The sequence below is a fragment of the Typopeltis vanoorti genome, chromosome 19, assembly GCF_054136105.1.
Source record: "Typopeltis vanoorti isolate ZY-2024b chromosome 19, IOZ_Tvanoo_1.0, whole genome shotgun sequence".
Taxonomy (NCBI): domain Eukaryota; kingdom Metazoa; phylum Arthropoda; class Arachnida; order Uropygi; family Thelyphonidae; genus Typopeltis; species Typopeltis vanoorti.
Genome location: NC_143567.1, coordinates 76,191,601 through 76,219,222, shown reverse-complemented (window position 1 = coordinate 76,219,222; position 27,622 = coordinate 76,191,601). Strand labels below are relative to the sequence as shown.

The 27,622-nt window shown below is 34.4% G+C and overlaps 1 protein-coding gene across 1 annotated transcript in view; it reads left to right on the top strand.

The window, feature by feature from the left end:
* The window catches only part of LOC150096258 (small ribosomal subunit protein eS4), a 69,141-nt gene extending 51,466 nt beyond the window's left edge, over positions 1–17,675 (top strand). Inside the window, exons 6-7 of the mRNA XM_090408937.1 lie at positions 5,739–5,868; positions 17,497–17,675. Of these exons, the coding sequence (XP_090265063.1) occupies positions 5,739–5,868; positions 17,497–17,623 (257 nt within the window). The 3' untranslated portion in view covers positions 17,624–17,675. The remainder of the gene's footprint in view (positions 1–5,738; positions 5,869–17,496) is intronic.
* Positions 17,676–27,622: the final 9,947 nt, after the last annotated feature.

Below are 27,622 nucleotides of genomic sequence, written 5' to 3'. Positions count from 1 at the left end.
TATACACTAATATAATGCCAGTTTATATTTTTGCATTGTATTCAAAATTTTGCACTTCACTAAGTAGCCAGGGATATCACTTTTTATTCACTAATTCATATTCCTGGCTAATTCAGTTGAAAAGAGCTGGAGTTTGCAAAACAGCTGACCTAGCCAGAACAGTGTGTGATTAATATCCAGCCTTCTGACCTCAGTTTCTTTAATTGTAATTCAGTTTCCCCCAAGTCCTCTGAACCCCAGTACCTTGTAATGCAGTTGATAGTGACATTCTTTAATTGAAAAGCCTTGGATTTGATTTCCCTCCAAGTAGGAGGGTAACAAGAGGAATTTTCCACTTAATGTATTGTTGCTCATACTGTAGTGGCAGGATTTTTCAGCTTAAAGTAAGTGAACTAGCTTGTTAAGTTTTCAGTATAAGCTGAGCTAATCTAAGATGGTATGGCACTTAAACAGAATGTAAGAGGGGGAAAGGTTAGCAAAACAGGTGCTGCTTCATGAGAAAAGATCCATAACATGATCAATAGATCATGTTATGGATCTTTATGGAGGCTTAGCAGTTAACAGATTACAGTTGACCCTTGAGGGGGTTCCACCCTCCGTACAGTCAAAAATCCGTGTTTAACTTTTGACTCCCCAAAAACTTAACTACTAATGGCTTACTGTTGACTGGATGTCTTAATGATAACATTAACTGACTGTTTGTCAGTTAATATACGCATTTCGTATATTATATGTATTATATACTGTATTCTTGCAATAAAGTAAGCTAGAGAAAAGCATAAGGAAGAGAAAATAGATTTACAGTACTCTTCTATATTTATTGATACCATAAGTTTTTGTCATCTGTTTACAAGATGAATCGTCTATCAATATTGTCTTATATGATACAAAACACTGCAGATGATATATATACACTTTACTAACTCTAGATTTCAAAAATTGAAAGATAATGTGAAAAAGAAATTCATATTTTTTCATTCATGCATTGATAGTGAAGAAGCAGCAATTATGATTGCTTTATGGTAGCCTAGCCTATATACTAATGCAGTGTTTCTCAAACTTCACATATCTGCGTACGCCTTCTTAAATTTTCATTATTACCAAGTATACCCCCTTATCAAAATAATAATAAATAAATAAAGTATATTTCATTGTAATTGTCTATTTTATTTGAATTTATATGTTCATGTAAACAAAAAATCGTTGTCGGCCGGTAGCATCCTCTGGCAAGAGGGTTGCAGCAGATGAGCAGCTCTTCTCTATTTCTTTCTGTGTGTCACCTCCGTCATTCTTAAACCAGTCCATTCCACAATGTCATTGAACCACGTTCTAGTTGGTATTCCACGTCTTCTCTTCCCCTCAACTTTCCTTTGTAATCTCTCTCTCTCTCTCTGTGAGTGTCCATGACTCACTTCCATACCTTGCAATACTCCAAACTGTTGCTTTAACTATTCCAATTCTAACACCTATTTTAATATTCTTGTTTATTAAAATTCTCTTCATTTCCATAAATGGTGATTTAGCTTTGCCTATTCTATTTCTAACGTCCAACTCTGAAGTTCCTTTCTCTGAGATCCAGCTACCTAAATGTTGAAATCTTTCCTCCACATCTTATCTTTACATTATCTCCTATTTTTCTGCCCATTATCATTATCTTGGTCTTCTTTTGTGTTAATCCTTAGTCCATGCTCTTTACACGAGTTTTCAATTCTTCAAACAATGTGTTGTAATCCATTTTCACTTTTTGCCATCACCACTACATCCTCAAGTGCCTCTCTAAGCATCTGTTCCACTATAAAGGTTAAACAATAATGCATCCTTGTCTAACTCCTCTCTCCGCTGGGAATTCTCCTGTTTCCTCTAAATTTACACATACTGACCCTGTTTTGACCAATATAATCTCTTTAAAATTTCAAAGTCATACGAGTCAATATCAGTATTTTTCATCATCAATTTCCTGCCATGTACCCTCAAGGGGTGTACAGGATATGATAGTACTACATGAAAAAAATTACATCATTACTAACTTCCTATCTACAATTTTTCTCCAAATCAGTCTGTTACTTGTCAAGACTCCAACATTATCAGGCCTTATATTTCTATCATCTAAGGCACTTTGTACCATATCAATCCACCTATATCTTGGTCTTCCTCTGGATCTTTTTCCTGCCAACCTGGCAGAGAACACTTGTTTTGCTAATCTTTCTTCACCGATTCTGTTTAAGTGACCATACCACCTAAGATTAGCTCTGCTAACACATTCCTGGATGCTGACAATGTCAAGTTCTTTCCTAAATCCTCGTTTTTAATATGATACTGCCATTGATACCATCTGTTCATGTCTATAATCTTTCTCAGGACTCTCATACTTGCGGTCTCTAGTCTGTGGTCAAGTGTTTTACTTCTGACCCAGCTCACAGATCCATGAGCTAAAACTGGTTTGAACACTGTCTTGGTGTTCAAACCAGTTTTAATCTAAATTAAAATTAGATTAAGAGAGAAATTAGTCGGAACACTAATTTAGTGTTCAGACTAATTTCTCTCTTATTCCATATGAATTTATTCAATTGACTTCCATACCAGCTTTGCTGATTCTGTTGTCTATTTCTATATTTAATTTACCATCTTCAGTAAAAATCGTGCCTAAGTAGCTGAAATGTTTTACTTGTTCCACAGGTTCTCCATTCATAACACAGTTGACATTTTCAATGATTCTGCCTATTTTCGTTGTCTTTGTCTTTTTATTGCTGACCTTCATATCATATCTATTACTACAATTATTCAATTTAGTCAGATAATTTAGCAGACTTGTAGCGGATTTATTTAGAAGTATAACATCTGCATAAAGCAAAGAGCTGACATTAACATCTTCAATTTTGATATCATTTTAATACCACTTTCCTTCATAATGTGATCCATATAGATAATGTACATCCTTATTTGACACCAGATTTAACATTAAACCATCTTCCTGTACTTCCTTCAATTCTAACTGCTGACTTACAACACAGATCAAGACTAAGTATGGCTTGATAAAATGTCCCATTGACACCATATGACTGTAGCGTATTGAATAGCTTCTCTCTTGGCACCTTGTCATATGCCTTTTCCAGATCGACAAAACTTAAATACAGATGTTGTTATATTCCCATGATTTCTCGATTATTTCTCGTAAAGTGAAAATCTGATCCTGACAGCCTCTATTTGGCCTGAATCCAGCTTTTTCTTCCACAATTCTTCTCGATCGTTTCTCAAGTATACTTGCATAGATCTTGCCAGGAACACTCAGGAGGGAAATACCTCTGTAATTCTCATATTCAGTTTTATTTCCCTTTTTATATGTGAGTGCTATGAGAGCTCTACTCCAATCATCGGGAATTCGTCCATCTGTCCAGGCTTTCTGAACTATGCAGTGCAGCCACTGTAAGACTTTTATACCACCATACTTCAGCATTTCTGGTCAAATATCATCTACTCCTGCTGCCTTTCCACATTTCAAGCCTTTGATGGCTTTTTCTACTTCAAGTATGGATATGTATTCCTGACTGCATGCCTGGTCAGTGTTTTTTGCCACTGTGCTATCACTGCTTGTTTCATTTAGCAATTTTTCAAAGTAATTACTCCATACTTCAAGGATATCTTTTTCTCCTGTTTTCATGTCACCTTTATCATCTCTAACTCCTTTTACAGCACTTTCCTCCATTCCTAAGCTTCTTCAACAACCTCCAGAATATTTTGCTACCTTCGTGATATTTATTTTCTATATTCTTGCCAAAGTCCTCCCATGACTTTTGTTTAACTAGTTTTACACAGCGTTTATCATTCTTGCATTTGTCTCTATTCTCTAAGAGCACAAGCTGACTTATTTGATAGGAATTTTTGATGTGCTTTCTTCTTTTCCTTCACTGCCTCTTTAACTTCCTGTGTCCACCATGGGGTTCTAATTTTTCTATCCTTGCAGACAACTTCACCACATGCCTCTCTGGCTGATTCAGTCAGTGTTTTCTTTAGGGCTTGCCACTAAATCTCCAAGGTTTGATTCCTGTTCTCAAACTCTTTCATTTTTTTCTTCAATAATCTTTGTGTATTTTAGTCTACGGTTCACATCTGAGAGCTGCTCAACTTTCATTCGCTTTAAAACTTTCTTACATGTTATTCTTTTCAATATGAAATTCAATTTTATCCTGCTCAAGACTAAATAGTGATCACTTCCAATTTCAAATCCTCTGTACACTCTGGTGTCCTGCACCAGGGAGAAAACATCACTATCAGCAATAACATAGTCAATGAGACTTTTCTTATTCCTTGCCTCTTCTCTCCATGTGAATTTGTGCACATTTTTATGTTGGAACATGGTGTTAGTAATAACCAGTCCATGTCCTGAGCCAAAATCCAACAGATATTTGCCATTATTATTAGCTTTGCTCTTTTCTCCAAATTTTCCCAAAATATTTTTATATGTCTCACAATCATTTCCTTCTCTGCTATTTAGATCTCCAACAAAGACCAACTTTTCCTTTTTCATTGTGTCAGTTGCTTTTTCTAAAGCTTCAAAAAATTCCTTCACGTCTACCTTAATAAGTCTCATTGTCTAGTTCCCCATTCTCATATTTGCCCACATTATTCTACTTGAGACTGACTGCCATTCAAGAAGATTAGCCTCGTATCAGTATTTTTTAGAATGTCAAAAAGCATTTTATGTTTTACTGTATCAAATGCTTTTTCAAAATCTAAAAAACCCGAAAACAACTTTCCACCATGGTTTAGTGTTTTCTCCCCAATAATTCTTATTAGACAAGTTATAGCATCTCTAGTTCCTCTTTTGATTTGGATCCAAACTGTTCCTCATTCATTTCGTTTTCTATTTTATTCTTAAATCTCTCTAAAATTATTTGTGCCAAAATTTTTGCTGTGCGAGTTATAAGACTTATCGTTCTAAAATTGTTGCAGTCTAAAACTCCCGTCTTTTTTGGAATGGGGATAAAAATTGATCTTCTAAACTACTCTGGTAATTCTTTTCCCTCATAAATTCTGTTAATAATTTTCTGTAACACTTCCATAAATTTTTCCTATATTCCTTATAAGTTCTATCTGTATACCATCTATTCCAGGGGATTTTCCTTCTTTCATCTTTTGAATTGCTAGATTCAATTCCTCCCTCATGATGTACAGCCCCTTCCCACTATGCTCTTTCATTTGATTTTCTCCTCGTCCTCTGTCTTCATAAAGTTGACTTACATATTCTTCCCATCTCGTTAATATCTTCTCTTTTTCTATCAGAATTTGACCTCTTTCATTCTTGACTGCTCCAGTCCTTTGCATCTTTCTCCTACCTGTCATCATATTAATGTTTTTATAAACACCTTTTATGTCATTTCTTTCTGCCTTTGCTGTTATATCTTTCTTTATTTCATCTAACCACTCTATCTTTTTCCTTCTTATCTCTCTTTGTATCTCCCTACTCAAGTCTTTATACTGCTTTTTTTTCTCCTCTGTTTTACTGTTTAACTAACTTTCTTCTTTGTGATATTTTTGTTTATTGTTTATGCTTGTTTATTTTGGAATTATTGTTTATGCTTGCAGTCTACAAGAAGATTAACTTCTGCTATATGCACTCTTGATGTCAGATAACAAGCATATTAGATATTGTTGCCATTTTCTTTCTTGGTTAAATATTTTCTAATTTCAACCCTAATATAGGATACAATTTAACATAAGTTTAATGTACTATTTTACAGGAAACCAGTGCATGGTGACTGGTGGTCATAACTTGGGTCGTGTTGGTATTATTACATCAAGAGAGCGCCATCCTGGATCATTTGACATTGTGCATGTTAAAGATACCCAGGGACATAGTTTTGCTACAAGGTATGTTTTAAAGCAGTATCAAGTTTTAGTATTTCCATTCTTTCCATTGTGGGATAGCTTCCAATACAATGGTTATAATGATCAGTTGCTGTTTGTTATCTAATGTTCTAGCACAAATGTCTAGAGGAGCAGGCATGGGCAACCTTTCCTAGTTCTGGGGCCAAATTATCATTCTGTCTCCAAGTCAAGGGCCTGACCAAATTATTAAATAAAATAAATTAATATTAAATGAATTAAACAAGTTGGTACTTCATATTTCATTTATTTATAATATAAGGCTTTGGTATAAAGCTCTACATAAATTTTATAATATAACGAACGACATAATTTAATGGGAAGATTGGCCTTGTACTTCCACTACGAGATTATCAATATTGACGTTAATATTACTTAAGGATAATTGTATAGAATTTTCGAGGCTTTCGTCCGTTATTCTTGTCCGAATTTTTGATTTATTGTATTTCATCCTCGAAAAAACTTCACATATATGTACTACCGAAAAGACAAATGATTTTTCTTGAAACGCCGCGTAAATTTGTATATTTTTCTTCCACCAAATAAAATTTATAAAAATCCGTCAAAGCAATGTTGTTAAATTGTGGTTTTTAGCACTAAATCCGCCTGAAACTCAATAAGTTCCATCTGTAAGTTTTCTGGCACATTATTTACATCAGCATCCATCGGACGAGCAACTATAGCGAATGTGGAGTCTTTATTTTTGAAGTCGGCAAACCTTGTATCAAATAGTGCCTTCAGTTCATCTCCATAACAATTATAAGGGATATTTTTATGAGTTGCTAGAGTAGGAAAATGATAACAATTTTTAACTCTTATCTGACTTTCCAACAATCTTAGTTTATTACAAAAAGTTTTGACATGTCCATGCAGTTCATCAACCAATTGTCCTTGTTTTTGCAATTTAAGATTAAGTTCGTTTAGGTATCCGGTGACATCTACAAGGAATGCTAAATAACACACCCACTCATCATCTTTTACTTGGTTAATTGTGTTTCCTTTTATGTCCATAAAATCTGCAATGTCTTGTCTCAGATCATAAAATCGTTTTAACATTTTACCTTTAGTCAACCACCTCACTTCACAATAATAAGACACATCTTCATAATCGAAAATAGGTCTGCCAAATACTCCTTAAATTGGCGGTGATTAAGTGCACGTGACTTAATAAAGTTAATACTGGCTACTACAACTTTATTAAGTCAAATCGAAAATAATTTAGCGATTTTTTTTGCTTACCACAATGCTGGCTTTGACAATGCTGTGGAGCTGTGTTCTTTGCTGCTGAGTATCCAAGTTCTTCAACTTCTGTATTTCATCTTTTCATAGTTGTCCATCAATTTTTGGGTGATGCGAAGTAAAGTGTCTCTTCAAGTTGTATTCTTTGTTGACGGATACAGATTCGTTGCACAGCAAACATACAGGCAAACCTTTATTCAGAATAAAATAATAATCCTCCATCCAGTTGTCTTGAAATTGATGATTCTCTGCATCTACTTTTCTTTTTTTAGCAATAACCCCTGACGTTGTCCCAAATTTATAAGCGATATTCAGAACTGTCAAACAAAACTGTCTTCTACACCGCAGACACTGAACAAAGCACAACACCAACGCAAGTACCGAACTGACACGTTCACACACACACACACACACACACACACACACACACACACACACACACACACACACACACCGCTAGTCAAAGTGAGAAAGAGACCTTGGTTGGAGAAAACATAGTGTGTTTTGCGCAAGTCATATGAAGTCAGCTTAATGTGAGTTAGTAGACCACACCATGTTTTCTCCCATCAGATAAACTTTGCTGAAATAGATTAGGGCCGGATGAAAAGAAGTAGAGGGCTGGGGGTTGCCCATATGTGGTCTAGAGGTATGGACACTATTAATGAAAGCTCTCCTGCTTGAGCTTTCATTGATGCCCCATTATTACTGCATAGAGCTATTTATTTAGCATGTGTTTCTTTTTGTTCTGTCATGTTGTGATGCTGCCTAATTTTAGCAGGATTTTGCTGTTTATTTATATACACATTCAGTTTTGAAATTTATGGAAACATCAGTAAGTGCAGTGACTCAAAAAAACTTGTAGAGGCCAAAAGAATAATTGATTCATTTTTAGTAGTGAGTATTTTTATAGTGCATCTTTTAGCATATTTATGCTATGATTTTAAATAGTGTTGCAAACAGTTCTGTAAGTGTTTGTAGTAAATCGAAGTTATCTGAATAATTTTAGCTTTTAGCTCATAACAGTCGTTTCACCTTGTGAGCTTATGGGGACTAAAGAAAAGTTTGTTGCAGTGGGGGGTTTGTAGTGAATTTCATTTAAAATATTGTTACTATGACTTTTTGGTAATTTATTATAATATATCAATTCTCAATGCTTTCTATAGATGAGAGTTGCCTTCAAGATTTTATAAGTCTTATGCTATTATAGCTTCTACCTTATAATTTACTCTGAGATAGATACTGAGTCCAGCATTGTGCACATGCACATTAAATTTTTCTTTTTATTTAGTTCATTTTTGTCTATCCATTAATCAATTCCAAATCTGCATTCTCAGGGGATGTACATAATACCCTGAAAGTAGTATCTAAGCTTTTACATTATTATTATTAATTTCTATTCCAGGTTTTCTTCCACATTAATGTGCACTGTTTGGAAAGAAGTCAATGCACATCGCATTGGTAAGGTGCATTGTGCTGCGTAACAAGTCACATGCTTGTGGTCAACACTCCCAAGTCACTAACCGTATCCAGGTGAAGCGGCTGCGAGTAAGAGGCCTTTTGATTGGATGCCATGTTGCAGGCCTATCTGTTTGGCAAAGTGTTGACAAATTAATCCATCCAAGGTCAGCAATCAGTGATACCATACTAAGATGGAAGTGCTAGGAGTCAACTGCAAGTGCTACCTGCAGTGGACAACCTGACCTACCACACCCACTGAACGCAATTGTAGGCTGCTATGAAGGATAATATGTAAAATGTGCCATTTGTTGAGCATCGACTGGAACATGAATCTGCACAAAAACATTCAGAACCAAGTCCCACAACATGGGTTTTCATGGTAGGACTGCATTATGCAAACATTTTTTCCCAAACCAAATGCAGTTCCTTCTTCAGTGGTGTTGTACAGTGGGCATGGAAGCTTAGAAAGTTGTGTTATAGAACTATGAATCATGCAACACTCTCCACCATGCAGATGGATGGGTGTGGGCATGGTAGATGCCTGATGAAACGTCTCTTACCAGAGTGCATAACCTCAACTATGAAATTGGGGGGAGGGTGACAACATGATGGTATGGTTCTGTTTTTTCCTGGTTTGGCCTTGGACCTCTGCTTGTGGTGGTACAAACACTGAACTCTGAAGGATATCTGAACATACTGGGCAATACAATGCTTCCTACTTTGTGGCAATTGTGCAGAACTGACCATTGTCTCTTTCAGCAAGACAATGTGCACTGTGCAACTACAGTAAGTTAAACTAAATTCAGAATAGTGATGGATTTAGCAGTGACTGCATAAAGTAAAGAGCTGAGTTTAATATCTAATATTGATATCAGGTTTGTTACATTTACTTTATAATGTTAACCAGGTGGTGTGTACACTTTCGTCTTATACCTGATTTGCATCTTATTGTATCCCCTTTCAGTTCTAACAGCCATCTTCAAACTTGACTACTGCTGTATGAAATGTCCCATTTAAACCATATAATTGGGAATTTTTGAAAAATCATGCTTCCTTTTTTCCAGATTTATAAACATTATAAAAAAAAAAAAATAAATAAATAAAAATTCATCATTGTATTCCCCAACAGTCTGAATCAAGCTTCGGTTCTGAACAGTTTTCTTTGCCTCTTCGCAAGCATGCTAGTGTACACCATTTGTTTGTGTTAGATGTTGACAATATTGTATTTAATTAAATTTGCATGAACTTATGTAATTATACTGTGAGAAATGCAATTGTTTTATAGAATAATAAATTTTCATTATATTGCTTTATGTATAATATAATGTGCCTGCTGAGAAGATGAATGTAAAGATATCTTTTCCATTATTAACAAATGTTCATTTTAGATCTCACCATTATATGTCAGTTTCCTATTTTCAAGTGAAGTGCCATGATGGAAATGGATACCAGAAGTATTGGGTTAATTCCTACCAAAAATTTTTATGTGGTTAAATGAACTTAGAGATATTCCAATTAGTTTTGGTTACAGGCCTCTCCCACTCCCGTTTTCATCTTTCTCTGGACACTACCATATCTGCTAGATCATCCTTCCATCTTCTCTCTGGTCATCTAGGTATTCATTTTCCTTCATATGGCCACTGGGTGATTGTCTTTGTCCATCTATCACTTTTCATCTGTGCATTATCTTTCCTATTCGCATTTTAATTTTAAAATTTCCTATATCCACCATTTTCGTTTCTTTTCCTTTCTTATATCTTCATTCCGTATTTGTCTTGTAGTCTGTTATCAAGCAGGTCTCTTCATTCTGTCCAGTTTATGTTGGGTTATTGGCCATGTCACACATAACCGTGAATGACACTGAAAAGTTTGACTATTTTGTGGTTTTATTTTACTACACAGGATTTTTTTAAAGTTTGCCAAAGCTCTCCAAGCTTAGCTGAATTATTTTTATTTAAGTTAAAGGGATATTACATCCCATATTATTTCTTAGCCGAATAACAAACTCAAAGAGTTTCATGCCGAATATAGAAACTATATAAAGTTCGGCGATTCCAAGCGTAAGCAAATACCTGGATACTGCAGCAACATTATGTCGCCGAATTGAAGCCTTTGGCTCTTCATATAATTAGTAATTTATTAGGACACCTCTTGGCAATTCTCATAGAAGGGATGTAAGTTCTGTTTGCTACAAACTTGGTATTATTAACTAAGTCCACCTACTCACCGATGAGACCTCAATAAAGGTTGAAACTGGTCTGGGTGCTGACCTTCTCTTATAATGTAGAACAAGGAGCTAAGTTCACATTATGGGTAAATATCAAGAATAGTGATCGGAGCTTGCTCCACCTTTGATATGAGTTGCCTCAGCTTGCACTACCTAAAGGGTCAGTTGCTGCAGTATCCAGGTATTTGCTTACGCTTGGAATTGCCGAACTTTATATAGTTTCTGTATTTGGCATGAAACTCTTTGAGTTTCTTATTCGGCTAAGAAACAATATGGGATGTAATATCCCTTTAACTTAAGTTATGTCATCGAATTGAAGCCTTTGGCTCTTCATATAATTAGTAATTCTTTTTATTTCTTTGTAAATACTTCTTTTCCAAACGAAAAAATTCTTCTGGGTTATATACATATTCTTGTACTTGTTCTGTTATCTGTTTTCCTTCAATATTTATCATTATTTTAGTTTTTTCATTGTTTATATATAATCCTACTTTATTGATTCATCATTTCTTACCATTGATACAAATGCATTTATCACTCGAGTCTAGTTCACTCGGTACATATTGCACATTGAATAATTTGGGTGATACAGTATCTCCTTGGCATAATTCTTTATTTGGAATGGGCTGCTGTGTTTATATAAGAGTACTAGCAATTGATTTTTTTCATATATTTTGTTAATTAGCCATATATATAGTTTTGGCTTACTCCATGTTTATTCATTGCTAATAGTATTTCTTGTTTTTTCAACTGAATTGAATTTTTTTTTTTTTTTTACCATTTGTATTCTCCATTTTTCTCTTAGTGATTCACTGTCTGAAATCCATACTTCTGATTGTTATTTTCATTTTATAAACAAGTTTATTTCCTAGTGACAGCAAGCTTATAGGTTTTTTTTTTAATCTTTTATTTTTAGCATTTATTTGCACTTTCTGTAATGATTAGATTTTCCAGTATGTTATCCATTTGTGCATTTTATCCATGTTTTCATGTTATTTCTTCTTCATCATTAAATTACTGACATGTACACTTAAGGGTGGGGTGTACAAGATATTATGAGCTACATGAAGAATTTACATCATTGCTAAACTTAATATCAACAATTTTCCTCCAAATCAATCTGTTATCTGTCAAGACCCAAACATTATTAGATCTTATATTTCTATCTTCTAAGGCACTTTTTACTGTATCAATCCACCTATATCTTGGTCTTCCTCTGGGTCTTTTTCCTGCCAACCTGGCAGAGAACACTTGTTTTGCTTAATCTTTTCTCTAATAAATTCTGCTTAAATGACCATACCACCTGAGATTAACTCTGCTAACACATTACTAGATGCTGACAATGTCAAGTTCTTTCCTAATATTCTCGTTTTTAATATGATATTGCCAATGATGCCATCTGTTCATGCCCCTAATCTTTCTCGGAGTCTCATATCTGCGGTCTTTGATCAAATGTTTACTTCTGACTCAACTCTCAGATCCATAGGTTAAAATTGGCTTGAATACTGTCTTGTATAGCTAATTTTTCTCTTATTCCATATAAATTTATTCAGTTGACTTCCTACCATACCAGCTTTGTTGAGTCTATTTCCATATTTAACTTACCATCTTCACTAAAAATCGTCCCTAAGTAGCTGAAATGTTTTATTTGTTCTATAGGTTCTCCATAAACTGATATTTTCAATGCTTCTGCCTATTTTCATTATCTCTGTCTTGTTATTGCTGACCTTCATACCATATCTATCACAACAGTTATTCAATTTAGTCAGGGAATCTTGCAGATTTTAGAAGTATAACATCATCTGCATTTTTGATATCAGGTTTAATACCACTTTCCTTCATAATGTGATCCATATAGATAATGAATAACAGAAGGGATAATGTACATCCTTGTCTCACACCAGATTTAACATAAAACCATCTTTCTGCACTTCAATTCTAACTGCTGATTTACAACTCAAATAAGGACTAAGAGTATTGTTTGATATAATGCTCCATTAACACCATATAACTGTAGCGTTTTGAATAGCTTTGCTCTTGGCACCTTGTGTGTACCTTTTCTATATCTACAAAACTTAAATACAGATCTTTGGTAGAATGGATAAGCGTAGCAAGTTTCCAGTGGGGCTTAAAAGCTGTGCAGAGGTTGTACTTTTTTAAAGACCTAGCTGTTTCTTCTGTTGTGTTTCTATCATAAAACTGGATTCTTGGATGTAGCCTATTGAAGCAGTCTAATGTGTCTGGGACATAAGGCCAAATAGAGAACACATGTGCTTATCTTAGTCAGATAGAAGGTTGGGGGCACTGAGTATGGCTTGTTTTTCAAATTTTTCCATATAAAAATTGGTAAGTGGAGATAACCCATAGCACTTCTCTCTATCTGTAAATTTTATTCTTCCAAGAAAAATAATCAGAATTGATGGTAAAGAAAAAATATTTTTTAAAAGTGTTAGTGTCATTTAAGGCAGTGGCTCTTAACCTTTTAGTACTCGCAGCCCCTTAAGTATCCTAAAATATTTTCTTATCCTCCTAGTTTGTAGTAACAATAATAATAATGATTTTTTTTTAAATAGTGCCTTTACTTTCTTATTATATTGACAAAAACAGAAATCAACTTTTCTTAAATATTATGTAAAAACTTTACTGTATTTATATTAAGGAAATCAAATAATGTTTTTGTTTGCACATTTTATAAGGGGATAAATTTTAAGAAATAAATCAGTATTACAGCGCTGAAAGTTTCGAAAAGTAATTGCCCTCAAATAGCACTTTCCTTCATACATTGCATTCGTACTAGTATTGTTTAAAACTTCAGAGAATCGCTTCTATCGCACGTCCAGTGTGCAGATGTCACGACTTGCAGTGTTGCCAGCAGCAAAAAGTCGACTTGTGGCACCACCATGAAAGAAACTACTGCATAATTCAGCTTTCTAATACAAAATGACACAAGTTTGAAACAAAGTAAAATAATTATTTTAAGAGATTTTAAAAACAAAACGTTCTATAAATTTTTCTGCAGCCCACTGGTTAAGAATCACTAATTTAAAGGAATATTGGTAAGCTTTGACACCACCTCACTCTTTACCAATATTCCCTTAAACAACACCTTAAGGACATGGGATGACATGTACTTGGCATGAATTATTAAAATGTGTAAAAAAGTAATAGATTTCTAATACAAAACGATAAAAGTTTGAAACCAAGTAAAATAAGAGTTAACTACAAGCCTTTGTAGTTTGTGTGGATATGGTCAGTTTTCTTTACTGCCTAATGCATATTTGAATGTTGGTTCTCTGGTGTATAGAAATAAAAAAGAAAATTTCAGAAATCTTTTTTTTTTTTTTTTAATTCAACAGGCTTGCCAGCCTGGGTAGTCTTTTTCCAGTCAATAGGCTGTTGGTTCAAATTCCATTGTGGGAATGGATGTTTTATCAATAGCTTTAGGTGGAAGATGAATTTAATTGCCTGGAGCAAGACTTCATCTCATTTAGTGGCTTTAAAATTCCATAATTGTTCTCTGGAGTATGATTTCCAGATAATCCAAGCCTTAGTGAAAAAAAAAGTGGTATATGATTATTAGCATTTTATGGGTAGGGTTTCCATGATTTTATCGATTTCACAATGTTAATCCTTGTACATTTAGAGACAGCAGTTATGAGAGATTTTGATCAGATCTTATTTGGGCAGGGTATGCATAGCACGCAGTTGTGCATGTGCTATAATTATACATAATAAATAACGGAAAAACTCACGTAGAAATATTATTTAATAGTATAATTTTCGCCTGTGTGTCACAGGCATCTTCAGTACAATTAAGCTCAAAATTAAACACTAACTGACAATTCCAAAAAGCGCCACCTAAGTAGCTGGTGTAAGATAACTAAAAAGGTCAATAACTTTCCTAAAAAAAAAAAAAAATAATAATAATAATACAATAAAAAGTTAGGAAAGATTAGCTGATTTGTAAAGTACTATCTCCCATAAAGGGGATAGACGTAAGCCGTCGGATCTGTTTAAGTTAGGAGAATGAAGTAGAGTTTCACATGCTTCTTTATAAAGGCGTTCCATGAGAAACTGACTTTTGTGAAGAACTCTTGTCTTTCTCCAATGAACTCTGTGTCTAGTGAAGATGGCATGTTCTGCAAGTCCAGACTTTTCAGGTTTAAAGTATTCAATATAAGATTGGTGTTCTTCTAGCCGAATGGAGGCAGATCTTCCCATTTGTCCGAAATAACATAATCCACAAGAGCACGGAATCTGGTAGACACCTGGATGATTAAGATGTGGAAGCTTGTCCTTTGGAGAAGCGAGAAAGGTGGAGATTTTTCTAAACGGTCGAAAGGCAACAAAAATATTCAGTGGTTTTAAAATTTTTGCTATACGTTCACTGATGCCTTGTATATAAGGGATAGTAATGCGCGTTATTTCCTCTGTGTTTGAAGAGGGAGACATATTAAATCTACTCAGTTCTTTTAATGAAGCAATTCTTATAGCCATTAGATAGAAAGGAAGAAGTTATATATCGTATTTCTTTCTGTAAAAGATCGTCTGTAGAACAAAAGGAGTGGGCCCGATGAACCAGTGTTTTAATAGTTCCTGCCTTTTGACTGGGATGGTGATGAGATTCCGCATGGATATAATGGCCTGTATGAGTCTTCTTTCTATAAACTGAGAAATGTAGGTTACCATCTGGTTGGCGAAGAATTAGAAGATCTAAAAAGGCTAACTGCTTATTTGATTCTACTTCTAGGGTAAACTTGATCCTAGGATGAAATGCATTTAACTTATTGAGAAATTGTTGAAGTTCATCAGAAGAGACATTCCATACAGCAAAAATGTCATCGACATATCTGAACCAATGAGTAGGTCTGGGAGAAATATTGTCAAAGATACGTTGTTCAAAATGTTCCATAAAGAAATTGGAGATAGGAGGAGAGAGAGGATTACCCATTGCTGTTCCTTCAATTTGTTGATACAACTTATTTTTAAAAGAAAAATAACCAGAATTTATTACAAAATCAAATAAGTTTACAATGTCTGAAGGAAATTCCTGTTGTAGTAATTCAATATACTTTCCGAAAGAGGCACATTTGTAAATAAAGAAACAACATCTAGACTGATCATGATATCAGAAACGTCCAAATGAAGATCTGAAATTTTATTTTTGAAATCCAAAGTATTTTTTATATAAGTATCAGTTCTTCTAGTTGAAGAGGAGAGTAAATTAGATAAAAATTTTGAGATTTTGTAAGTGGGGCAACCTATACAATCTACGACTGGTCTTAACGGAATGCCTGGTTTATGAACTTTTGGAAGACCATACAATCTAGGTGGACGACCGAAGAAGGTTTTAAGTTTTTTCTTTTGATCTTCATTCCATGTAGATACATTATAAGAGAATTAAGTCTCTTCAATTGACTCCGGGTAGGATCCGATGTAAGAGGCCTATAAGTTGAATTGTCGCGAAGTAAAAGAGACATTCTCCTTTTTAGATCTTCCAATTCTTCGCCAACCAGATGGTAACCTACATTTCTCAGTTTATAGAAAGAAGACTCATACAGGCCATTATATCCATGCGGAATCTCATCACCATCCCAGTCAAAAGGCAGGAACTATTAAAACACTGGTTCATCGGGCCCACTCCTTTTGTTCTACAGACGATCTTTTACAGAAAGAAATACGATATATAACTTCTTCCTTTCTATCTAATGGCTATAAGAATTGCTTCATTAAAAGAACTTTGAGTAGATTTAATGTCTCTCTCTTCAAACACAGAGGAAATAACGCGCATTACTATCCCTTATATACAAGGCATCAGTGAACGTATAGCAAAAATTTTAAAACCACTGAATATTTTTGTTGCCTTTCGACCGTTTAGAAAAATCTCCACCTTTCTCGCTTCTCCAAAGGACAAGCTTCCACATCTTAATCATCCAGGTGTCTACCAGATTCCGTGCTCTTGTGGATTATGTTATTTCGGACAAACGGGAAGATCTGCCTCCATTCGGCTAGAAGAACACCAATCTTATATTGAATACTTTAAACCTGAAAAGTCTGGACTTGCAGAACATGCCATCTTCACTAGACACAGAGTTCATTGGAGAAAGACAAGAGTTCTTCACAAAAGTCAGTTTCTCATGGAACGCCTTTATAAAGAAGCATGTGAAACTCTACTTCATTCTCCTAACTTAAACAGATCCGACGGCTTACGTCTATCCCCTTTATGGGAGATAGTACTTTACAAATCAGCTAATCTTTCCTAACTTTTTTTTTTTTTTTTTTAGGAAAGTTATTGACCTTTTTAGTTATCTTACACCAGCTACTTAGGTGGCGCTTTTTGGAATTGTCAGTTAGTGTTTAATTTTGAGCTTAATTGTACTGAAGATGCCTGTGACACACAGGCGAAAATTATACTATTAAATAATATTTCTACGTGAGTTTTTCCGTTATTTATTATGTATAGTTATGTCTACTCACGGTTTACCTCTTTTAAAACTTATGTGCTATAATATACTGAAATTATACTACTGTAAACAGTAGTATAATTCAGTATTACAGCTAAGATAACTGTCAAAATGAATGAGATATTAAGTAGTTTTCTAAGCACTAATTTTCATGTGTACACTTTTGGATTATGTATATACTGCATGAAATAAATTGTGCTTAATATTTCACTTTTTTTTTAACAGGTTGAATTATATTTTTGTAATTGGTAAAGGAACAAAGCCATACATATCTCTACCTCGTGGTAGAGGTGTGAAGCTGTCTGTCGCAGAAGAGAGAGATCGGCGTTTAGCTGCTAAGGCACAGCATTAAGTCAGATTTCAGTTGTTGCATATCTGTTGAATAAAGTTCTAGAACTCGTGAATGTTTGTCTAATTTAATATATTAATTATCCTACTGGTCATAATGTGTTTAGCTGTCAACGATTATAATGTTGATACAAAACATCCCACTACATGCCATTTGTATTTATATTTTTTCCACTTTGAGAAGCAAATTAAAATTGTCTCTTTATATTTTACAAAAACAGAATTTTGATTCCAGAAATGGTGCCAACATGAATAGTAATTTTGTATAATTATATTACTCATTTATCCACAGTAATGGTAGTTGGGCAGCATGGATAGCCAAATCATATTGTGTATTTAAAGTAATTTTTGTACTCATTGAACTGGGATTCTCATTCCCCACAAGCTTTATAAGTGTCTGTATTTGATTTATTATTACTGTCATAGTCTATATTTTAATTGCAAACTTATATTTATATATATTTAAATAAAGAACAAAATTGCAGCTTTTTTTTAAACTAAATCAAAGTAGAGACAATGCTGATACGATTCCAAGGGCATTATCCACAAAGAATTCGTTCCGCTTGGCCAAACGATCAATGGCGAGTTTTATCTCGAAGTTTTGGGCGATTGATTGCGAAAATTCGTCGCGTATTGCATGAATATCGTGATGCAAGCAGCTGGTCAATTTTGCATGATAATGTACCATCTCATCATTCGAACATTGTGAGTTTTTGAGCAAAAACGAAGTTTGTGTTTTGGATCACTTGTGTACTCACCTGATTTAGCACCCTATGACTTTTCTCTTCCCCCGACTTCATTTGCCGATGAAAGGAAAGCGATCCGACATAACTGAAAACGTTCAAGCAGCAGCAACCACGACCCTCAACAGTACCCCCAAAAACCGATATAAAAAAACTAATTTAAAGAATTAATTGACCATGCTAAAAGCTGTATCGAAGCTGAGGGAGAGTATATTGATTGAAATAAATGATTTGAATAATTATAATTGGATTGTGTTTTATGTTTTATTTATTTTTTTTTAATCAAAAGTTCGGTTTCTTTTTGGACAGAGGGTGTGTGTGTGTGTAATAGTACCTAAACTGCCGTGGCACCTGTGTCCGCTTCGATTCCAAGATTTGAGATGTGCAGTGAACAACAGCCTCAATCAATCTCACGGACGATTTGGGGTTTTCTTTGATGAAATCGCGCACTTCGTTCAATCCAGTTTTTGGACGGTGCAGCTTTTTTGTCATCCTCAAGCATCTCACGACCACTTTGAAATCGCGATGAGCATTCATCACCGTATGCTTTTGATACATTTCGGTAAAAAACTTTTACCAAGTTTAACACAAAAGTCAATCGCAGCTCTCTGAAACTCATTTTCCGAGCGTTCGTCAAAACACACTAACTCGACTTCTAATGAAACAAATGTCATAAACAGTTGCCACAACACTAATGAACATTGCAGCTTCCGACAACAAAAAGATTTTTTTAAAAAAAAAAGTTCGGTTTCTTTTTGGACAAAGGGTTTATATATTTATACATATATATATACACACATACATATATATATATATATACACACACACACACACACACATTTAACTCCGGTTAAGATTAAGAAATTAATCAGTCATCTTCTACCGAGGTGATGCTTTAGAATTTTTCTGTTAAGTGACCAATCCTTAAACCACCAGTAATCCTAATTCTGTACTGAAGATACCTATGAAATTTATGTGAAAAGTCTACAAATGAATGGGTTTTAATGTTAGTTTTCCTGTTTTTATAGGTTAATTGAATAACAATTGTTAAATTGACGATTTGCACAAGTCCGATCTTCACAAAGTAAAAGTACATTTGAAATTGCCTATTGTGGAATGTGAGCGGTCTTTAGCTTATTCCTTTATTCTTATAGTTTGATATACATAAGTTTATAGAAGTTTGTAAACTATGCGTGTGTGATAATCAAAATGCAAAGTATGGTCAATTTAGTTGCTCTCATAGGTTTAGGGGGTTTTCATTCTGCAGTCAGGAAAACACAATTTAATTTAAAAATATTGCGCCAAGGGTGGTGGACCTTAAGGATCTGTAAGTACTACATTTTATTATTAATCAAACTGTTGAGCCATATCTCTTGGGCACAAAAAAGAAGGAATAGGTTGACATTAATGATCATGAAGTGGGTGGCCAAAAGCTTGTAGATGTTTCCTTGAGGAGAAAATTGACCAAGAAGAAATACCACTGCAATTGAACATTGGATTAGCATGAGTCAATCTAATTATTAGTGAACTACAAGGAAGTGTATTGACTAGAAAAATGAAACGGAAAATGCTAGTTTGCTGATTGCCAAAGGAGATTGTTTTGCACATGACCCTGAAATGAAAATCTACTTAGAATATCACCACCTCATAGGGGTAGAATCTTATCTTCATAAAGTGAATACTATCTAGCCAAAGGAATGAAAAGTTAGGTGAAGACCTTCAAAAAATTGAATTTAAAAAACGAGTTCTTTTGGATGTAGGGGAACTATCATAATGGAGACATTTTTTTGGAATGCCTTGTTTCTGAAAACCCTAAAGCAGAAATAGATACCATCATTTAAGGAAATGATCCTACAACACACCACAAATTAACTAACTGAATCTGGGTTATGATAATTGCACCTGAGATTCTTCAGAAATTTGACTATTTTCTTGTGAAATATCTCAAGAAAGTTTTGCTCAGATATTTGTCTGAGTAGTTAATTATTATCCCTAGACATCTTTTCTCTTCTCTACATTCTCATTTAAATAGCTCTTTCCATTACTCCTAAATAGAAATACATAGCAGCAAGCATTAACTCATGTCTTTTGTAGACTGACCAGTATTGGACCATTCGGTACCGCATAGAAACATCTATAAGATATAAGAAATGAATTCGTGAAACGTGAACATCGAAAATCACACCCACAGAAAAGTGGGGTGCTTAAGGGTCAAAGCTATATAACCGATAGAAGCCAGTAGAAAGGTTAAGAACCAGTGGTTCTTAACCTTTTCACTGGCCCATACCCCAGTGAATTTCAATTTATATTTTTGCATTCCCTTAAAAAATTATTTGTTAGAAAAGAAAATTTATTGCAAAACAATATTGAAAAATACATGTATCAACATAAAATCAAAATAACAAATTTTTAGTGACTAATTTGTTGCTTTTTCGAAAGGGCTACACGCATATCACTTGCATTTAAGCGGTTTCGGGTTTTTGTTTTTGTGTGCAAAAGTGATGAAAATCCCATTTCACAAAGGTAGGTGGTAGCAAATGATAGAAGTGTCTGCAGTGCTGCTTTCGACAGTTGGAAATAGTTCTGAGTACACCAGAATTGTTCTAAATCCAGTTTTTCAAATTTCATTTGAATACGTGCAATGGCTCGCATTTCAATAAGAAAGTTATTAAATTACCATTCTTTATAGAATTAAGATAAAAAAGAAATGGATCCAGTGTCCACCTCTGCTTTTAGCCAATATCTCCTGTTGAAATATATCCATGAAAAGAATCAATTATTGCAAATGTATTACAATTTCAGATAAAATTTTGATTTTTTTCGTTTTCCAAGCAAGGGAAAGTTTGCAAAATTACCAGTTTCAACTCGTATCCAAATTTTAAGTTTTTCAGTAAAACCAAATAATTTTTCACTAGACGTTATGTTTTTATTATACCCGTGCATTGATATATTTAATTCATTGAGGTGAGCGAAAATATCTGCTAAGAATTACAAAGTCTTGAATTAAATCACAATTCTGGTTAGTAAGAAATTTAAGTTCTGGCCAAGTTTTTGATGCAACATGCAATGCGTTATTGTAACTTGCGGTACTTCTTTCTTGATATAGGCATAGGCAAAACCGGAATTATTGCCTAACATCGCAGGTGCACTATCAGTACATATTGAGCTAATCACATCCATTGGTATTTGATGTTTCAAGAAAACATCAAATACCATCGCCAGCCTGGCTGGCCGAGTGGTTAACGTATCCGCTCTCCAGCCAAAAGGCTGCAGGTTCGAATCCCACAGTGGGCATAGATGTTTGCGATTATCTGTGGAAATAGTGGTGGTTGGTGGTGACAATTGTAGAGCAGGTGCCCTACCTCGATGAGTGTTTGGACTCCTTGGAGGTGTAATTGCTATCAGTTCCAGTTGATCAGAAAATAAAAATTCTCCCAAAATTTCCTTTATGTATTGCACAAATACCAATAACTCACTGCAATTATAAACGTCAATTAACTCATCCAATTGAATACACACTTTCAGAGGTTTGGTTTTAATACCCTGACTGATGTCTTTAATGCGTGATCGAATCTTTATGTGCGTCAGAACCTAATGCAATTTTCAATGCATATGGTTTCACCAATTCTTCAGCTATTATATATATGTGAGGCTTTTTTCATTACGTATACAGATATGCCACCTGATAAGACGCTTCTAATAATAAAATAACGTGTAAACGTTATTTTATTATTTTTTAGTTCTTATTAAACTTTACAAAATGCGAGTGAAAAAAATTAATCAAATGTGATTTACTTTCTGATTACTGCCGGTAAACAAAAAAAAATTAGCGTTCTTTTGTCACTTGATCCACTTTGTTGACGTTTGTACACAACGAAATGACAATGGCGAATGTGTGCGCAGCAAGTATGTGTTCGGCTTGGCGCATGCGTGAGCGGCAGTACATTCGGGAATATTTTCTGAATATGGTTAATTTCTTAAAATGAAACAAAAAAATATGTATAACTTATATTTAATGGTTCTTGGTGAAACAGAATAATTCTGTATGGGTTGAAAGATTACATACCTTAAATATAATTTAGTTTGCATAACTTTTTTCCTCTCGTGGAAAAAGCAAATGTGATTTAAATACAGGAATACCTCAATTATCGCGGTTTATAATTTGATACCAAAATTCCAATTATTGCGCTCCAAATTCGAATTATCGCGGCCGCGAGATGTAGCCCACTACATATGCAACCAGTTCGCGTAGCCACTCTCCAGGATCGCTCTCTTGTAGCGCTTCGTTTTTATCCGACGGTGCCTTCTCACCACTTACCAGTAACTATCCGCCCTTGCCTGAAGTACATGTAGATATTTATTTCTCTTGTTATTTACCCCTACAATGAATGCTAAAAGAAACAAGGATGATTTCAAGTCTACAGCTATCAAGAACAAACGTAGAGTGATCAGCTTGGAAGATAAGTTGCATATGATAAGTATGAAGCAGGCATAACCAAAGCCAAAATTGCAAGAGAGTACGGTCTAAATGAATCAACTGTTCGCCATATTTTGGACCACGCTGCAAACTATACGCAACTAGGACAAAATGCATCGACCTCGTCTGTGTCCCAAACTACGAGAAACTGAAGCCATCTTATGATTGAAATGGAAACGCTATTGTCAGTGTGGATAGAAGATTGTAACCAAAAGTGAATTCCTCTTAGTCAAATGATTAAAAACAAAAGCATTGAATTTGTTTGAAACTTTAAAAAGAAAACAATTAGCGAAAATGATTCGGCGTCAGTAGTGGAAAAAACTTTCTCTGCAAGTTCAGGGTGGTTTGATCGGTTCAAAAAGCGATCGAGCATTCATAGTGTTCGTGTAGGTGAAATTTCAAGCGCCGATGAAAAAGCAGCAGCTAGTTTTCCTGGTGAATTGCAACAGATCATTGAAGAAGGAAATTATACCGATGATCAGATATTTAATGCTGACGAAACAGGCTTATTATGGGAAAAAATGCCCACTAAAACATTTTTAGCAAAAAATGAAATATCACAACTTTCGGTTTCGAAGGAGCGTGTAACACTTTTACTATGTGGCAATGCTTCTGGAGATTACAAGATGAAGCCTCTCTTTATTTATCGTTCACAAAATCCTCGCCCGCTTAGAAGTTGAGATAAAAATTTTCTCCCTGTTCATTGGAGATTCAACAGAAAAGCTTGGATGACGAAAACTATTTTTGAGGATTGGTTTAAAAACCGTTTTTGTCCTGAAGCTGAAAGGTACTCCAAATCATTAAATCTTGATTTCAAAACCTTGTTGATATTAGATAATGCACCTAATCATCCAACAGCACTGAATGATTTGTGTGAAAATGTAAAAGTTATTTATTTACCACCTAATACCACTTCCAGCCAATGGATCAAGGTGTAATCGCATCCTTTAAGGCATATTACCTATGAAGAACTTGTTCACAAGCAATAGAAAAGACTACAGGAGATGAAGCTATGACTTTGACAGAATTCTGGAAGGCATTCAATATCAAAAATTGCATTGAGAATGTCAAGGAAGCATGGAGTGAAGTAACATCTAGAAACCTGAGAGCGGCATGGCAAAAGATTATTCCTCATTGTGCAAATGATTTTAAAGGATTTGAAAATGAAGTAACCCATGTTATCAATGACATAATTGAGCTTGGCTTGGATCTAGGACTAAAAGAAATTGAAAAAGGTGATGTTCAGAACCTGCTTCAGTCAAATGATAAGGAACTGGATGATGAAGACCTAATTAACCTCAAGAGAGAACGTGCTTACGATGCTCAAATCGATGATAATGACGAACAAATTGACTTGGCACTGAAGGAATTTACCCTCAAAGAAATAGACGAAATGTTTAGAATTGCTGAAAATTTTAAAGAAAAAAAATCTTCAACAGCGATCACTGAAAGTTCGTCAGGAAATTGAAATTTCCATCTGTTGCTACCGAGTTTTATACGAAGAAAAAATTCCACCAGACAACTCGACACAAATTTTTATCCAAGAAAGAATAATTGTATGTACTTCTTATATATAAATAAAGATTAAAGAATAATCTTTTTTTTTTCTTAATGAACCTTCATTTTTTACTTAACACGTTTAACACATTTCTTTTTTACTTGATATATACTTGATATATAAAATTTAATTACAGTAATAGATTTGAAAAATCCTTGGCATTGAAATACCCATTTGATACGCATTATTAATCCCGATTATTGCGGTATTTTTCGTGGCAATAACCACGATAATCGAGGTATTCCTGTAATTAATATATGCTGGAATATTTTCCAGCTCGCACCCCCATGGGTGCATGCGCCCCTGGTTAAGAAACACTACTTTAAAGGAATGTGGAGAACTAAACAAAATGTTATATATTCAGGCAATGACAAGCAAGGAAATGGAGTAGCTATAGTATTCAACACCGAATATAAGGCTAATCTTGAATGGCAAGCCATATCAAGTAGCTTGTGGGCATATATCAGAATGGGGAATTGGACAATGAGACATTTGTGCCTATGGTCCCACAGAAGGTTCTACTAAGGTAGAAGTGGAAGAAATTTTTGAGGCTTTAGAAAAAGCAACTGACACAATGAAAAAGGAAAAGTTGGTCCTATTAAGTCTCATTGACTAAGACTTGATGAGAGTGATGTTTTCTCACTGGTGCAGGACACTAGAGTGTACCCAGGATTTAAAATTGGAAGTGATTGCCATTTATTATGCAATATTATTCCTTAATTTATGTCTTATACTTTGGAGATAATCTTTTCTAATAGTTGAAGCATTACATCCAGTATCTAATAAAATATTACACTTAGAACCTAGGATTTCTCCTCTAACTGTCATCATTCTTTCATTAGGTGTCTGCTGTTTCTGAATTCCATTATTTCTTCTGTGGGGTTTGTATCCAAACTTCGAGTCCCATCTGCTATTAGAGTAGTTTCCCTTGTTATAGAAACAATTCCTGGCATAATGTCCAGTCTTGTTGCAATTAAAATATTTAGGAGGATCTCCATCATCTCTGAGAAATTTTCTCCGTGTCTGAGGTTGAGGATCAATGGGAATTTGCTGTCGAACATTCTCCAGGGCTTCCACTACTCTATCCAATTTAGCCAATTGGTTTATTTTGCTTCTCAACCTCCAGTTTGACAACTTTACTAATATGTTCTGCTGTGGGATTGAAATTTTCTTGAAATCCTACAGTCATTTCTGTCAATTCTTTTATTACTTCATCTAATTTATTCTTCATTGGCTGTTGCAATTTTTCTACTTCCTGGTGAACAAAGTCTTACTTCCTTGAATAATTTCTTGTTGGTTTGTTCCTTTGTGTCGGACATGCAGTTATGATCAATAGGATTCTCTCTAATGATTTTCCTTTCATCTTCTTTCTTTCTATTTTCTTTTGAGGATTTATTTACTCCTATGGAACAATCAGTTGTTTCTACTATGTTTACAAGGCCAATATTGGATGAAGGGCAAAGGTCTCCAATCATCTGTTCCTTTTCCTTGACAGCTACAAGACATTCCTCTAGTGAGGTTATCTTCTTCTTATAGGCTGTCTCCCTCAGTTCTTGTCTGACACCTTGTCTAAATTGTTGATAAACTGCCCAATCCAAATGAGGTTTGTCTTCATTGGATACATTTAAACTTTCAGAGAGAGTTAGTAACTGATTGTAGAAATCACCAACACATTCTTTGTCCTTTTGTATAATCCTCTGTAGCTTCCACAAATTTGGTCCAACACTCCTCCGTTTACAAAACTGAGATAGCAAGACTTCCTTAAACTTCTTGTATTCAAATGTTTCCTTAAGTATAGGAGATGAAAAAAAATATGTCTTAGCTTTACCAATTAGTTTGTTTTTAAGTAATACCAACAATTGAAAGTCTGTCCAACCTGCTGTTTCTCTGAGTTTCTCAACATAAGTAAAAAAAGATAATACATCATCAGTCTTCTCCTGAAAATTGGGGAATTACTTGTTGGGGATTCATACTTCTAAAAAATTCACTGTTTTCCATCTCTGAATTGGAAGTAACAGCCATTGTGATAATTGGAGTATCAATTCAAATAATATAATCCTTTAATTTCACAAAAAAACTTTATCTTTGCCTGATTTCTGATTACAACCAGTTCATTGTGATCTATTCAATTTTTACTTTCTAAATTTTCAGGGAGCAATTCCACAATTATTATTACCAAGTTAAATTAAATCTGTTAATCTACAGCTGTTAAATTAATTTCTATCAATTAAATCACATCCTGTCGACTGCGCCATTTTGTCGTGACGTGTTCTCTTGACGTTCGAATCCGCCATCTTGCTAAAAGTCACTTTCATCAAATAAGGAAAACTAATTGCAAATTAATCACTGATCTAAGGGTAGAGAAATTTCTATTATACTGCGCCACTCTATCCTTAGATAAGTCTATATGAATTAGTAGGATTAATTCAAAATTAGTTAGCAGTCTTTTCACTCATTCAGGCCGATGGTATTTATTTTCTTTCCTTCTGGGATTCCCGCTAGATCCGAATTTTTGTGAACGGTGCAGTAAAAAGAAATTCAGGCAAACAATATTTAAATTAACAAACAAAACATTTAATATATGGTTATATAACAATTACATAAATTCCACTTCTAAATATGACAAACCAGTCAAGTTAGCACATCAAGTCAAGTCATTCATATTAATCCAATCTTTCAAACTTTCTCAAACAAATTCACAGTTTCAGAATCACAAAGTTTCTTTACTCAAATTATTACAATAGAATTTCTTATTTATTCAGTTTCCATGTATCTCTCAGCTACACTCTACGATTAACTCATAACAGGCACTAACCACGGTAGATATCACTTCAATGTCTATATTTTCAACTCTCAGCCTCGATGGTAAGCTACAGTTAATGTTAGAAACAGTGCAACGGAACTAATACTTAAATCTGCATACACTGAAATAAACTAATATGACTGTCCTTACCAGAAATAATCTTCAGTACTTCCAATATTTTGTGAGCACACTTTCAAATTGTATTTATCACACTTGCGAAACACTAAATAACTAAAACATTACTAATCGCGCTTCAAAAATCCAGATAACAACTATAAGGTACATTAATTATTCTTATTTATCATTCATCAACTAGTTTATCTCCTTACAATTCCCTTTCATGGTAGTACAGAAATAAGTCGTAATTGTAGACTGACTGGATTTATTCAGTATTCTTCTTTGAATGTCCAGTTCTCTAATTA